This window comes from Balaenoptera musculus, chromosome 18 (genome assembly GCF_009873245.2).
Source record: "Balaenoptera musculus isolate JJ_BM4_2016_0621 chromosome 18, mBalMus1.pri.v3, whole genome shotgun sequence".
In the NCBI taxonomy this organism is placed as follows: domain Eukaryota; kingdom Metazoa; phylum Chordata; class Mammalia; order Artiodactyla; family Balaenopteridae; genus Balaenoptera; species Balaenoptera musculus.
This window is the reverse complement of record NC_045802.1, coordinates 31,027,434-31,041,854: the sequence shown is the minus strand read 5'-3', so window position 1 is coordinate 31,041,854 and position 14,421 is coordinate 31,027,434. Positions and strand designations below refer to the sequence as shown.

Sequence of the window (14,421 nt, the reverse complement as noted above, 5' to 3'; positions counted from 1 at the left end):
AGTCCAGTGTTCTACCTACAAAAGAAATCTTTGCAGTGTTTTCATACAGTCTTCCAAAGAGTAGGAAAAAGGGGTCCACTTTTCAACTTTTTTCACGAGATAGCCTAAACTTGATACCAAAAATCAGCAGGGGACTATGAGAGCTGAAAATTAAGAGAATATCTCAGTCACAAAATCATGCAAATATCCTAAGAAAAATATTAGCAAAATAATTCCAACATGACAATTTGGATTCATTGAAAGCATGCAAGATGCATCTAAGATTAGAAAGCAATTTTAATTTATTATATCAACAGATTGACAGAGACTTTAAAAATCATATGGTTGTTTAATAAATTGAAAGAAATGTTGGATACAGTCATTAAACAAAAGAGCTCTTAGGCAATTAGAAATAAGAGAGAATTTCCTTCATCTTTTAAAGGGTATCTATAAAAATTAACCCACAGCATACATCATATACAGAAGACTGCATACAGTATGATTGCATTTATTGAAAGGTTATTAATAAGCAGGATGAAATTCTATTGTTCATGATGACTATCTAGTTGGCAAAGAAAAGTTAAGAAATAATTTCCAGAAAACAAAGATAGTTATTAAATGGAGCAGGCCCACTGAGGGGAACCAAGAACACGTATGGTGCGTGCTTCTGGAGCAGGCACTATTCTATCTTTTGACATAGTTACATGGGTATTTGCTTTATATTTATTTGTTAAGCTGAACATTTACATTTTATGTATGTGTGTTATATTTCACAATGAAAAGGTTAGAAAAGAAAGTGCATTTTAACACATATTTTATATGAGTAATCCATGTTTGTTATAGAAACATAATAAAGCATTCAAAAAGGCAAAGAATGATATTTTTCCATTCTGAAGTACCAATACAAATTGCTATATTTCCTTTCAGGTACTGTCTGTGTATATAACCATACAAATGCATATGAATTTCAAAAAGAAATTCTATAATATGTACTCTGAATTAAGAGTACACAGTGAATGCTTAGCACACTAATTAGCAGAACTCAACATCAACATTTTTAATGGATGTAGTCTCTGATATATTACCAGTATAATTGCCAGGTCAAACACTACACCATATTTATGTAATTTCATGTATATTGCCAAACTGCACACAGAAAGCTTTTATTAATTTATGTCCCAGCCACATATACACCCTTGTCAATGCTAACCATTATTATTCTTTTTCAAATTTGCATGCATGAGAAATAAAAATGACTGTTAGTTTTAATTAGTTTTTCTTTAATTTGTCACTAGTAGGAATATTATTTTCATGTATTTACTTATTTGTATTTATTTTTTATGATGCACTTGCTGATTTCCTTTTCCCTCTTTTTTTTTTTTTTTTTTTTTAAAGTGTGTTGTATGGGAAACCCCATGATGTTATAATAGTCCCTAAGTCACGACCAAAAAAGCTATGCTATGAGTCGTGGAACTGACCAAATTTAAATGTTTGGATTGCACAGTTTACTAAATCAGTTTAAAACTCACAATGAGAAGCAAAGGGAAAGCAAAGGAATCAACTGACATGGATAGATAGCAAGTGGGGAATGGTGAAAAGTGTATACCAATTGGGTCCTAGAATACATAATAGCCATATGTCCTGTCTCTCTTTTTGCCACATCAGCTCTCCCTGCTGATAATGTAGTTAAGAAAACTGAAGTTCAGCAAGGAACAAGGGAGCATGATCAGGCAGAAGTTGCCTGAGTCTTGCACACATGTGCTCTAAGAGAGAGCATAGTGATAGTTTATCACCATAGTTGTGGCTTATAAACTCACCTGCTAAACAGCCTTGCATTATATTTGCATATGTTGTAGGTAGAGCATATCTGGGGGCCAGAAGAGGATGGTGCTGAGTGTCATCAAGTAGATGCCAAATATAAGAGTAACAGAACTGTCAAGCAGAGGTATGATCATGAGTTGGTCTTTCCAGCTGGTCTTTCCAGTTGGTCTTTCTGTCTATAAGCAGCACTCACATTTCTATGTATTCTATCTGTAGTATATTTTGTAGATTACTAGCTATATATATGTAATATATATATTATGCACCTTATGAAATCCATTTTGTCTCACACATACATGCTACTTATTACATATCTATATCTAATATGCCCTATATGTTTTGCTGATATCACTTATGCTACTAGTTACATACTCTATATGCTCAACATTCAGTGTGCACGATATCCCTATAAGTTGTTCTATTATTATAATTCTTCCCAATGAGATTTAGAGACCAATCAAATGACCAAGGTTACTCTTACAGGAAGGAGAAAAGCTGAGACTTGGATCCAGTTTGTCTGACTCTAATGTGCACAAATGTGATCATTACAATAGATTACTTTCCACATGGACACACAATAAAGGTTCAAGAAATTATTTTTAACTTACTGAAATTATTTCTTCTCTATTTATGACATCTGTATTAGTTCTATACAAGAAGTTATGCTTATTCAGGTAATTCATTCAAGCCACTTGTCTCCATGGGTATACTCAGGGAGTGTAGTTATGATACACTTGGAGAGCTCATTCTTCATTATACCACATCTCTTGCTTTATTCCTTTTTGCCACTCAAGTGTCAGCTATTAACCTATGCAGTAACAGCAATGTGACTGAGGAATATAAAGACATACCTCTTGATACCTTAATGACATAAGGTAAATTAATAGAAAACATTGTAAAAAAGGTAGAAAAGTATATTTTGAGATGAAATGTTGAGGTAAAAAAGCCTGAGATTGAAAAGGATATTGATCCCAATTCTGCTGTGAACAGTACAGAATGAAAAAAAAAAAGAAATCATCACTTTTGAAATGCATTAAATTCTGTGATCCCTGTTGTTTGCACACTGAGAATTGTGTATGATGATGATGAAGATAATTAAGTAGGAAATCATAAAGGGAAAGTTTAGTGCATGAGAACAGTAATGGGTCTGTTTGTACAGCTTCACCTCCTTACCTTAGATTCTGTTTCCAGAGATTAGGGACACACGCATGGATTGGGTAGAGAGAAAATTAATTTAGTCTGTTTATATCTTAGCACAAGACTGATAAATAAGTGTCATCACAATTGATAGAGTTCAATTATGTGGAAAAGGAGAGCTGACTGGTCAGCAAATGTGTTGTGAATGAAATGACAGTGGGCTGAACCATAAAGGATGGAGGATATTTATACTGCAGAGAGTGAGCATTGGATAGAGATGGCATTCATAGTAAGAGGAAGAAAAAGACCCCAAAGCATATAACCGCTCATATATTCAAAACAACTATTGATCACCTACAAAATATCAGGTAATATATAGGTTCTGAAAATGTAATGAAATGACAAATGGCCTCACTTCTCATGAATTTAAGCTTATCTGGAAAAGCTTATACATTTAATGGAATGATTAGTGAAATTATTTTAGGTGCTAGTAGAAAATTCATGGATAACTAGTAGTCAGCATACTCATGGAAACCAGGAAGGAGACTGTCTTTTCTCCTGATTAAACTTAAAAGCTTTTGCACAGCAAAGGAAGCCATCAACAAAATGAAAAGACAACCTATGGAATGGGAAAAAAAAATATTTGCAAGTGATATGACCGATAAGGGATTAATATCCAACATATATAAACAGCTCATACAACTCAACAGCAAAAAAAAAATGAACAACCTGATTAAAAATGGGCAGAAGACCTGAACAGACATTTTTTCCAAGGAGGACATGCAGATGGCCAACAGGCACATGAAAAGATACTCAGCATTACTAATCATCAGAGAAATGCAAATCAAAACCACAATGAGATATCACCTCACACTTGTCAGAATGGCTATCCTCAAAAAGAACACAAATAACAAGTGTTGACAAGGATGTGAAAAAAAGGTAGCCCCTTGTTCACTGTTGGTGGGGATGTAAATAGGGGCAGCCGCTGTGGAAAACAGAATGGAGGTTTCTTAAAAAACTAAAATAGAACTACCATACTCCATATATAAAAGATAGAATACTATTCAGTCATTAAAAAGAATGAAATTTTGCCACTTGCAACAACATGGATGGACTTAAAGGATATTAAGCTAAGTGAAATAAGTCAGACAGAGAAAGACAAATACTACATGATATCACTTATATGTGGAATCTAAGAAATATGACAAACTAGTGAATATAACAAAAAAGAAACAGATATAGAGAACAAATTAATGGTTATCAGTGGGGATGTGGGGGAGGGGCAACATAGGGGTAGCAGTTGAGAGTTACAAACTATTCTGTATAAAATAAACGGCAAGGATATATTGTACAACACAGAATATAGCTGGTGTTTTATCATAAGTGTAAATGGAGTATAAACTTTAAAAATTGTGAATCACTATATTTTACACCTGTAACATACAATATTGTACATCAATTTCAATAAAAAAGAAAAAAGAATACATAATGTAAATTTTATGATATTCAGGTATTTGGCTAAAACTTCATGAATACTCTCAGATATATATATAATTTAAATCTGATATTAGTATTTAATATGAAACTTTCATTATAAATTGTTTAAATTCTTTGAAGCTGATCAAAAAATGATTGATTGTGAATCAATAAGTATAGTACAATTTGTTTTTAAATAAAATTATATAAAGTATCATGGTTTCTGTGTGAGGCTGACCAAATTATCAATAAAATACATTGATATATTTTTTGATATAATTTAGGCCACCCTGGATTAACCACAATTTGCCAATGAGAAACTGAAATTCATATTCCGAAAACCCTTTGTAGTGAAAGTTTCTCCTTGGTTAAAGGAGCACATAGAAGTAGTACTGAGGGCTTTTTGAGAACAAGAAGGCATTTACCCCTGTTACTTTGTAAATCAATACCATATAATTTGGAACTCTCATTCAGAATTTTAAAGAATTCTTATAACTTTAAAAAATAATGTTGAACTTTTTAATATTTCATGAAATGAAAAATCACTAATCAAATTAGTTATCTAAACAAGATTACTAGGGGGATTAAATTCATTTAAGAAAGCAATGCATTTTCAAATCATAAAGTAACATTTTCTTCTATGAGAAGTGAATACCTTTTCCTCATTCCTGGTTTCCATGAGGAGAATTTTCCCTAGTGGTACTTTTGGCCTCTTTTTTGTCCCTTTACTCATATTATCTCTAAGGATGTAAACTATTTACTAATTGGAAAACTTGAGAAGAACAATATTTCGGTGTAAGGGGGTCCCAAGGATGACCTCAGTTGCTAGATCTCTGGGGCTTCCACTCAGGAAAGGGAGGCTTTTTTATTTTTTTATATTATTTCTCAAATTAAACAGTTTTCAGTCAGTAAAGAAAAATGCTACTTATTGGGCACTGACTAGGACCAACCAACACATAGAGATAAGATGCTAATCTTCCAGAATTTTAGAGCTCTTTGAAAGAAAGGCTGGGAAACATTTCAATATTTGGTTATTAGTTTACATTATTACTGTACTTAGCTAACAATACAAAAACAAATTACTGTCTAATTGCTTGAATCCCAATTATTGTGCTTCTTGGGGCTGGAGCCAACTCAGAGGTGTTCGGCTGTTCAGTAGCCTCTGTGGATTTCTATTATCTGGGAAATTAAGAAAATGCTGCTGTTGCAAGATTCCATCTTTCTGAACTGTGGGGTGCAATTTTAGAATATAGGGCTAAGGTGAATGTCTAAACAGAGGTTGGATTTCAAAGTGAATAATGGATCAAAGCAGGCTTGAAACCAAATAACAGATTAAAGACAGAGCTTGTTTTTGAAAAAGTGATATGAATAGCTACAGAGTGTGCTGTCAGAGTTTTTCTAAGGTTTCAGTGGAACAAGCTCCTTTTTTTTTTTTTCCCCAGACCTGTGATTAGCTGATTTAATTCCATTTTCCCCAGTAACTGCAAAGATAACGTGTGTAGCTGCAATTGAAAAGGTCAAAAATAAACCTTAAATACACAGTGCACGGGACATTAGTTAAGAGGATAATTGGGATGATAATGGGGAGCTGAGAGCCTTGGACCTATATATTTCAAGTGGATCCGTGTGAACTGATATATATATATATATATATATATATATATATGTGTGTGTGTGTGTGTGTGTGTGTGTGTGTATATATGTATATATATATTACTGATATATATACATATCAGTAGCCATGCAGAGAAAGAAAATAAAGAGATGCTTAATATATTTTTAAGTAGTTTGTACTCAATATAACCAAGAAATCTATTGAAAACCATGTTTATGCACAGACCAAAGAGTAATCAGATATTTATCCTTTCTATGCAAGAATCTATATGAGGCAAAGCCCAGACAGTATGGAAAAAAAAAACCAGAAACTAAAACAGAAAACTAAAAGGATATGAATAATACTATAGTAGTTTGATGAAGGACATGAAAGAAAGTCTATGCCAGATAATCTCAGTTTTTTATACAATCTCAGCAAAATGCATTTGTACAAGCAGAAATAATGAGAATTGAATTCCATAAACTCAAAGCAGAGTCTATGTTTTCATTGTGCTGTGCAACCAGATGCAGGCCTAGGAAAACATGGCCATTTTTTTTTTTTTTTTTCTTGTAATCATGCCAGTCAGGGGAAAAAAAAAAGATGCATTCCCAGAATTAACAGGCTGTATGACTTTGTGAATGCCCCTTCAAGCTGTCAGTCTTCTTGCCAGTACAGCAGCAGCATTAACCAACAGGAGTATGGACTTATTTCAAGCCCAGGTGTCAAGCAATTTGAAATGCATGAGTTCCTTGTTGTGAAACAATCATTCCCTCTGAGGCTCATATTGTCTTCATCACTCCATGAACCATGCACATTGTGAATATGGATTTACATGCTTTGCTACATGCAAATTTCCAGGAAGACTAGAATATTGCTCTCTCCTGCTCCCTTTACAAGTCCTTGCAGCAAGAATCAGGGATGCAAGCTGCAGGAAAAAAGTAAGGCACTGGATTTGAACACTGTCCTAAAAGATTCTACAATTATGGCATCACAGGTGAGCAGCATCCATCCAACAGATGGCCTCTGACTTAGGCAAGTACACGGTTTAGCATTGTTGAAGAAATCCCATACAATAGAAATAAACTGAAAAATTTCAAGCTGCAAACACAATGGGGATCCCTAGGTCATTATTCCTTGGATTTTTTTACTATTTCTTAGCTGATTGTCATTTTTAGCTATTTTCTCCATCACAAAACACCAAAGGTAATTGTGAACAAAGTCTTTAATGTGCTAAACTTGATTTTATTTGGAAATAAGTCTTGTAAAATAATTTGTAATTTTTTAAGTCTCCTAGCAGATTCCAGTATCCTCTCCCCAGAGGAAAATGACAATGATGATTATACAGATATGAGTGCAACAAATGATGGGTTCATAATTATTTCCTAATATTGTTCCAGTATTTAAAGTAAAAACAGTAAAGGGCTTGATTTAATTATGTAAGCTAATTTTAGCAATGTTACAATCAAGAGTGATAAATATATTTGGAACATACAACTTGACCATGCACAGTCAATTGGAAGGATACAGGAAAATTCTAGAGCTGAAAAGCATATCTTCTTTTCCAGGAATAAGCAATTTATGGTGGAAAATAACAAATCAATCCACTAGACTGACCAGAATTAGTAATGTGACAAAGTTTCTTGATAGAAACATAGGTTCTTCATTCAAAGTGTCTAGGATCCAATACTAGTTCTACAATTCATTAGCTGAATGGCTTTGAGCAAGTAAATAAATCTCTGTGCCTCACTTTTCTCATCTGTAAAATGGAAATAATAACAGTGTTAACATTATAGTGTTATTATAATAATTATACTTATTAACACAGCTAAATTGACAAGAATAATGCCTGGGATATAGTACATGATCAACAGATTTGAGGGTTATAACTAATATTGTTTTGTTCAATTCAATGACATACATATCTCTGGTGCATTTAGGAAATGTAGAAAAATGTCTTAGTATACATAGCAAAGAAATAAGATATCTAAAGCCCCCTCCATTCTTTTTAATGATGATTTATAATTTTATTCAGAAAGACTATCTATACAAATATAGGGACATTTTAGAAAGAAAAAATAATATACATTATTTAAAGTAATCTATTAGTAATATACATTTGTAAGGTTTCTGATATGGTTCATATAAATATTTACCTGAAAAATTTCCTTATGTCTCCCGGGAAGAAGTTTTTAAAAATATGTTGAACACATTTCTGTACACATGGATATATAAATAAAATATGCCCAAAGGCCTTTTTAGAAAACTGTAAGCTAAAACTTTGCTCATAAGATGAGTTTCTGGAGTGAATAGTTTTATGGCTAAGGTATAAGTACTGCATCTTAATTATAGCAGTAGGAATAGTGCTAGTCTCGTGAATTTAGTAAACACTTTTCCTGAAAAAAGTATTCACCAATTGGAAAAAAACAATAGGTCCATGTTAAAAGATACATAGTCTTATGAAAATAAGATGCTGACAGAATTTTCAGTGCAAATTAAGGTTGCTTCTAAAACAAGGAACAATGAGAAATATATTTGCAAGCATAAAAAGAATTTTGCATTGCATCTGCAGCTTTGTTTGCAATTATAATACAACAGTCATTCATCCCATTATAAAGGAGCTTGTAAGCTCTGTTAGCTCCTTATTGGTGTTATGAGACAAACAAAAAAGATTGTATATTGTATGTTAAGGCTGTTCAGAAAATATCTGAACACCCCCCGCAACTCAAGCTGCAAATTAAATGTTCCAAATAGTAGGAGGAGATTGTCCTTACTCTCCAAGCACATCATGAGTATTTCCAGGAATCGCTTCTTTCACTACGTGGAATTAAAACAGAAAGGGAAATGTTGATCATCCTAATTTTTTTTTTTCCTTCTTAATTAAAGAATGTCTTCAAAAGCATATTTAAAAAGAGGTTAGAGTCTGAGTTTTATAAGGGTGGGTTATTTAGGAATCTAAAGTATTTATTTTTAACTAATATTTCAACATTAACCAATCTTTCCTTAGCACAAACTCTGCTGGGTAAAGATGCTTTTTATTTTTTTTAATTTATTTTTTATTGGAGTATATTTGATTGACAATGTTTTGTTAGTTTCTGCTGTACAGCAAAGTGAATCAGTTATACATATACATATATACACTCTTTTTAAGATTCTTTTCCCATATAGGTCACTGCAGAGTATTGAGGAGAGTTCCCTGTGCTATACAGTAGGTCCTTATTAGTTATCTATTTTATATATAGTGGTGTGCATCTGGCAATCCCAGTCTCCCCATTTACCCCCTGCCCCTTTCACCTCATGTAACCATAAATTTGTTTTCTACATCTGTGACTCTATTTAAAGATGTTTTTAAATTGACTTTTATTTAAAGAGAGAAATAGGTGTCACTGATAATCACTGAGGTTGATGGCTGTCACTCTACTAATTACAGCCTTTTTAGTGGAACATACCCTCACTGAGTTTTTGTGGGTCTCACTCTGTCATGATTCTTCATCTGTTATGTGAAGAAAATGAACCATATGGGAAAGCCACTTTCCGCTTGTGATCATATTACTGATAGACTGTAAAGGTCACAGGGTTGGAATATGGACACAGAAGAGGCAGGGAATGCTCCTGCTGTCTCAGACCCCAACCTCTGCCAAGTTTGCTCCTCTCTGTTCTTGACCTTCCTCTCACCAGCCAGTGCTCACTCCTTGCTTTTCTGATAGAGAAAACATCTGCTATGTGGCTACACTTGGTGAGAGGGGAGGCTAGGATACACCCCATAATTCTTTCATTGTTGCCATCCTTATCAATTCCTAAATCAGGTTTCTGTTCAGGGGAAAACATGTGCTTCTTTAAGCAACAGCAAGGGAAATTGTCAAATATAGCCATCTATTATATAAGAGCTTGTGAGAAGCAAGTAGCACTGACCTAAAGTTGTCATTAACCAATTAATCAACCTAACAGCAAAACAAAAAAATTGGATGCAACAAGCTAAAAATAAACCTTTTGAAACGTTATCTCAATAATGGTCCTCAGGTACACCTGCAAAATGATATACCTTTCCCCTCAGATTACCATAAAGGGAGAAAATATAACATCAAAAGATTAAATATGAAAAGTTGACAAAAATCACCTGTGTGAATTGAGAAACATTGGTCACAGCTCTATCTGTTCAGAAATACCACAAAATTTCAAATTTTCATTAAGATCAAAAGAGGAAATTATAAACATCTTCACTAAACCGATGATTCTTCATTTTCACCAGATGTTCTGCCTACCAGCCCACGTAGAAATAGTTTGTTCTTATCAAAATTTGAGTGTCATTTGGGATTGCTTGGGACTTCTCTTCATTTGTTTGATATTTTATCTCATCATCAGTTATATTTCTTTTGTTAATATCAGTATTTGGAATCAAGCAAATGAAAAATTGTGTGATTGTAGTTTACCAAAAAATTCCGAACATTTGTCCAGTGAATACAGTGTTAACTGTTGATAATAGGCCTGGGAAACACCAAATATTCCATCTCACAAAACGTCAGATCTAGGGTAAAAATACTCCCTTAATGAACATGGAAAATAACATACTTTTTAAGCTAGAATCTCGCACAAAATTTTAAATTCATGAAAAAAGCAATGAAACAGAGTATATAAAATTCAAGTCATCAATAATTAGGATGATCAGATTTTTTTTAATGTTTGAGATATAGTGTTATTTAAAATATGACATTTTGTTACTTTTCTGCAGTGCCATGAACAAGGAATTAAACATGAAATGATTAAATGGTTATATAAGGGAGAAATTTTTACTAACAATGTAAATATGTTCCAAACACTGATTTTAGGCAAGCCAGAAAAAGATCAACTTTATCTACAATTGTACAAAATTAATCCATACTGGCCTTTTGTCTTTTTCAAAATAATATTTATAATAATCTAAATCTCAGTTATCATATAGCAATTTAATTTGGCTTCATAACAATAATAAGACACATATGTGTACATACACGCACGCACATACACTCACATGGTTAAAATAATCACACGGTATTTCATTTTGTCAAATAGCACAAAAAACACTCATACCTGATCAATACGGAAGTCACTAGATTAAAGTGGGGGGTGGGGTATGGGTCTGTCAGATTCTGTGAAATGTGGACAGGGGAATTTTTAAACTCTTGTGAAACTATAGAGTGAGGAAGAATTAGAATGAAAATGTTATTTGCTTTAAGAAAAAGAAGGAGCTGGGGCTCTTTTTTCTTTCTATTAAAACATTCATAAGCTCACAGTACTCTTCAACTAGTAAAAAAAAATTAAAAAGGCAAGAAAATAAATCTTTCAAAATTCTTTTCATAGAAAAGAAATTTCAAATATGCAATAAGAATTCCATTTCTGCTTATGAGTGAAGCCAATATGAGGCTGAAAATTCTATCTGTACATTTATGTCTATAAACTAAATTAATTACACATTTATATGTTTATAATCTCAAATATTAATGATGAATTGTTAAGAATTTGCCATGACTATAAGTTGAGTCTTCTGAACCAAGGTACAAATTATTAATCAGGACTAAAAAAAATTCTTGATTGACACATATAAACAGTACTTTAGAAAATTATTTTATTTTGCTCTAAGTATGTCTGAAACATCTAAATTTAATATTGGATTATCCAATTCTTAATAATGACTATTAGACATGTTCCCTCTGATAGTAGAGTGAGGTAGTAAAAATAAGAGCTAGCATGTTATGTATTTTAAGTGCATTAGACTTATATAAATATATTTATAAATTTAAACATATTTTTAAATATATATATGCATTTCTCTTTAAAGGATTTTTTTAACTTTGAAGACAAAATATTTTGGCATAATTTCTACATTTTATCTCAAATTTTTTTTTGATAAATTATCTTCTAAATTATAGACAATGTTATATTGGTTCTTCTCTTGATAACTTTGAATTAATTTTTTTAAAAATTCACATAATTCATAAATCTTAAAGCAAAGATAATATTAAACCAATGCTGAGGTTCTATTTGAAGTGCCAGCCTTAAGAGATATATTTAAATTATCAGAACTGTGTGATATAACAGCCAAATAGAATGTATGGAAATTAGCTTGGAACCTGATACAAATAAATAAAAAAAAGTTATTTGTGGAAAAGAAGGGAAATTCTATTATGGATTGTGTATTAGATAATGGTAAAGATTTACTTTTAATTTTGTTAGCTGTGATAATGACATTGTGATTTCATTAAAAACATATATTTTCTTTATGACCACAAATACCACCTCCACTACATGGTCCTTAGCCCTCATGGCCATCCCCTATTTCGTATTTTAGGTGAATTGCTTCATCCTTTCCCAATATGCTTAATACCATTAAGTTGCTTTGAATCCTTCAGGGGAGGGAAGAGAAAAGAAAAGGGATGGAGACGAGAAACAAACCTACACCTAGGCTGGAGGAAATTGAGTGATTATCTTTAGCTTGGGGTAGGTTAGCTACTAATGTTCATGGGTACATAGGGGAAAACGTATCTTTACTGTATACATAAAAAAAGACTATAAACAGACTAAAACACACTAATATCAGTACAAATAGTGTAGGACTCTTACATTTCCTATGTATATACTCTACACCTCTTTCAGCCTATATCTTTGAAATTCCCTGTCCTTTTTCAGGCTTCTCTTAATAAGCATTTTAAATCTATTTCTTTAGTAAAATGGGGCTCAGTGGGATAGGCCCTAAATCCTGACATGAAACTGAATGCTTTTCTCTCTCCAGATCATGATGTTTCTGAATGTGAAGTTCATTAAAAACATTGTCTTTTTTATGTCTCAGAGTGATAGCTAGCAGCATGCCCTTCCAAATACATGGGAAAGTCTTTCCAAATGTCCTGCTCCATGGAAACCTCTGTCTGCCAGGAGCAGCTCTGCAACTGGACTCAGCATCTGGCTGGCCACACATAGCAACAGGCAGCCTGGCCTCCCATGCATGTATTTTTGTTTGCATCATCAACCAACGCATTGATGAGCTTCCAATTTGCTCAGGCAGGGCAACATTGAGAAGTAGGCCAGCTTGATCTTTGGCACATTGCTCTCATCATAAACTCAATCTTATTCTTTGCCCAGGCTGAGAAACAATTATTTCAAAAGATAAGCCTCATGTTAAAAAAAATCTCAGAGTGATTTTACTTTAATTGAATGAGTTTTTATAACATTTGAACCAAATGATGACATTAATGTATATGACCTAAATTTACCACTCAAAAATACATTCCTCAATTATAATAATGATCATTAAGTTTAGCCTTTCCTCCTTTTTCAAGGTATAATCAAAATGAAGATTAAGAATTGGAAAGGAAATGAGACAAAAGTGACCAGAAGGAAGGAGTTAGAAAGTGCAGGAGAGAGTATAAGAAAGATCAAACAATGTTTCAGGGAAGTAAGAGAAAAAGCAAGAGAGATGAGAAAAAATGATGATAAAGGTAAGACTAGAGAAAGGAGAAGGAGCAAAGAAGTGAGAGGAATGGGGGAGAAAAGAGAAGAAAAGATGTTCTGAGACTGAAAGTATTCTCATATGTTTACCTTCTCTTTTTGTCCAATCTCATAATCAGTTGCCCATTCCGGGGTCATCTTGAATGTGTCATTATTCAGTTTTGTGAAAAATTCATTCAAACTGGATTTTCATGTTGGGTCTCAAAAGTTTACTTATCAAAATCTTTACTTATAATAAGTACCAAGTATGCAATTCTATCACTAATGATTAGTTCAGATGAAATGTATCAGAAGTGTTGGATGAGAGCTATTATTTAGCAGATTCAAAGATGCTTGTGTGATACTGTAGCTTCAACCAAGAAAGAGCCTGAGCAGTCTATTTTAAACTCTACAATAAAGGAAGAACTCATTACTGTGACTCATTCATTTTCTCTGAAATAGCTTCAGTCTCTCACTAACCATACATAGACAGTCATTTTCAGATGATTTTAAAATAGAGTTTTTGTTCATGCCAAAAAAACTGACCTCTTAAATGAGATTTTTTTTTCATTTTTAAGAAAAGCAACAATTTTCTTCTATGGCTTTCATCACTATCCAGAGACCAGTTTTCTGCCCCATGTGGATTTACTTCAAGAACAAATATAATATTATTTTGGATAATCTATATATTAAAAGGGCTGTACTGATGGTGACTAATTCTTAAAATATTCCAAGTTCATGTTGTATTTAGACTGTCCCACAGTGTTATGTGCAATGAGGAGTTTAGGTAGAAAAATATGGTTCTTTAAATTTAAAATGTACTGCTTATAACATAATTCTTCTCTGTGTAAACAAACATTCTTCCATTTAAGAAACTTCACAAGTTAAAAATGTTTTCCCAGATGTTAATTTGCTCAGAGTTAACAATATGGATAACAATATATTGTGGAGTGTTCAAA

General features: G+C 32.8%; 1 protein-coding gene across 1 annotated transcript in view; it reads right to left on the bottom strand.

Annotated features, from left to right (window-relative positions):
* LOC118884041 (kinetochore-associated protein NSL1 homolog) overlaps positions 1–13,621 on the bottom strand; it is a 160,722-nt gene extending 147,101 nt beyond the window's left edge. The window contains exon 1 of the mRNA XM_036831376.1: positions 13,574–13,621. Coding sequence (XP_036687271.1) covers positions 13,574–13,621 — 48 coding nt within the window. The remainder of the gene's footprint in view (positions 1–13,573) is intronic.
* Between the last annotated feature and the right edge of the window lie 800 nt (positions 13,622–14,421).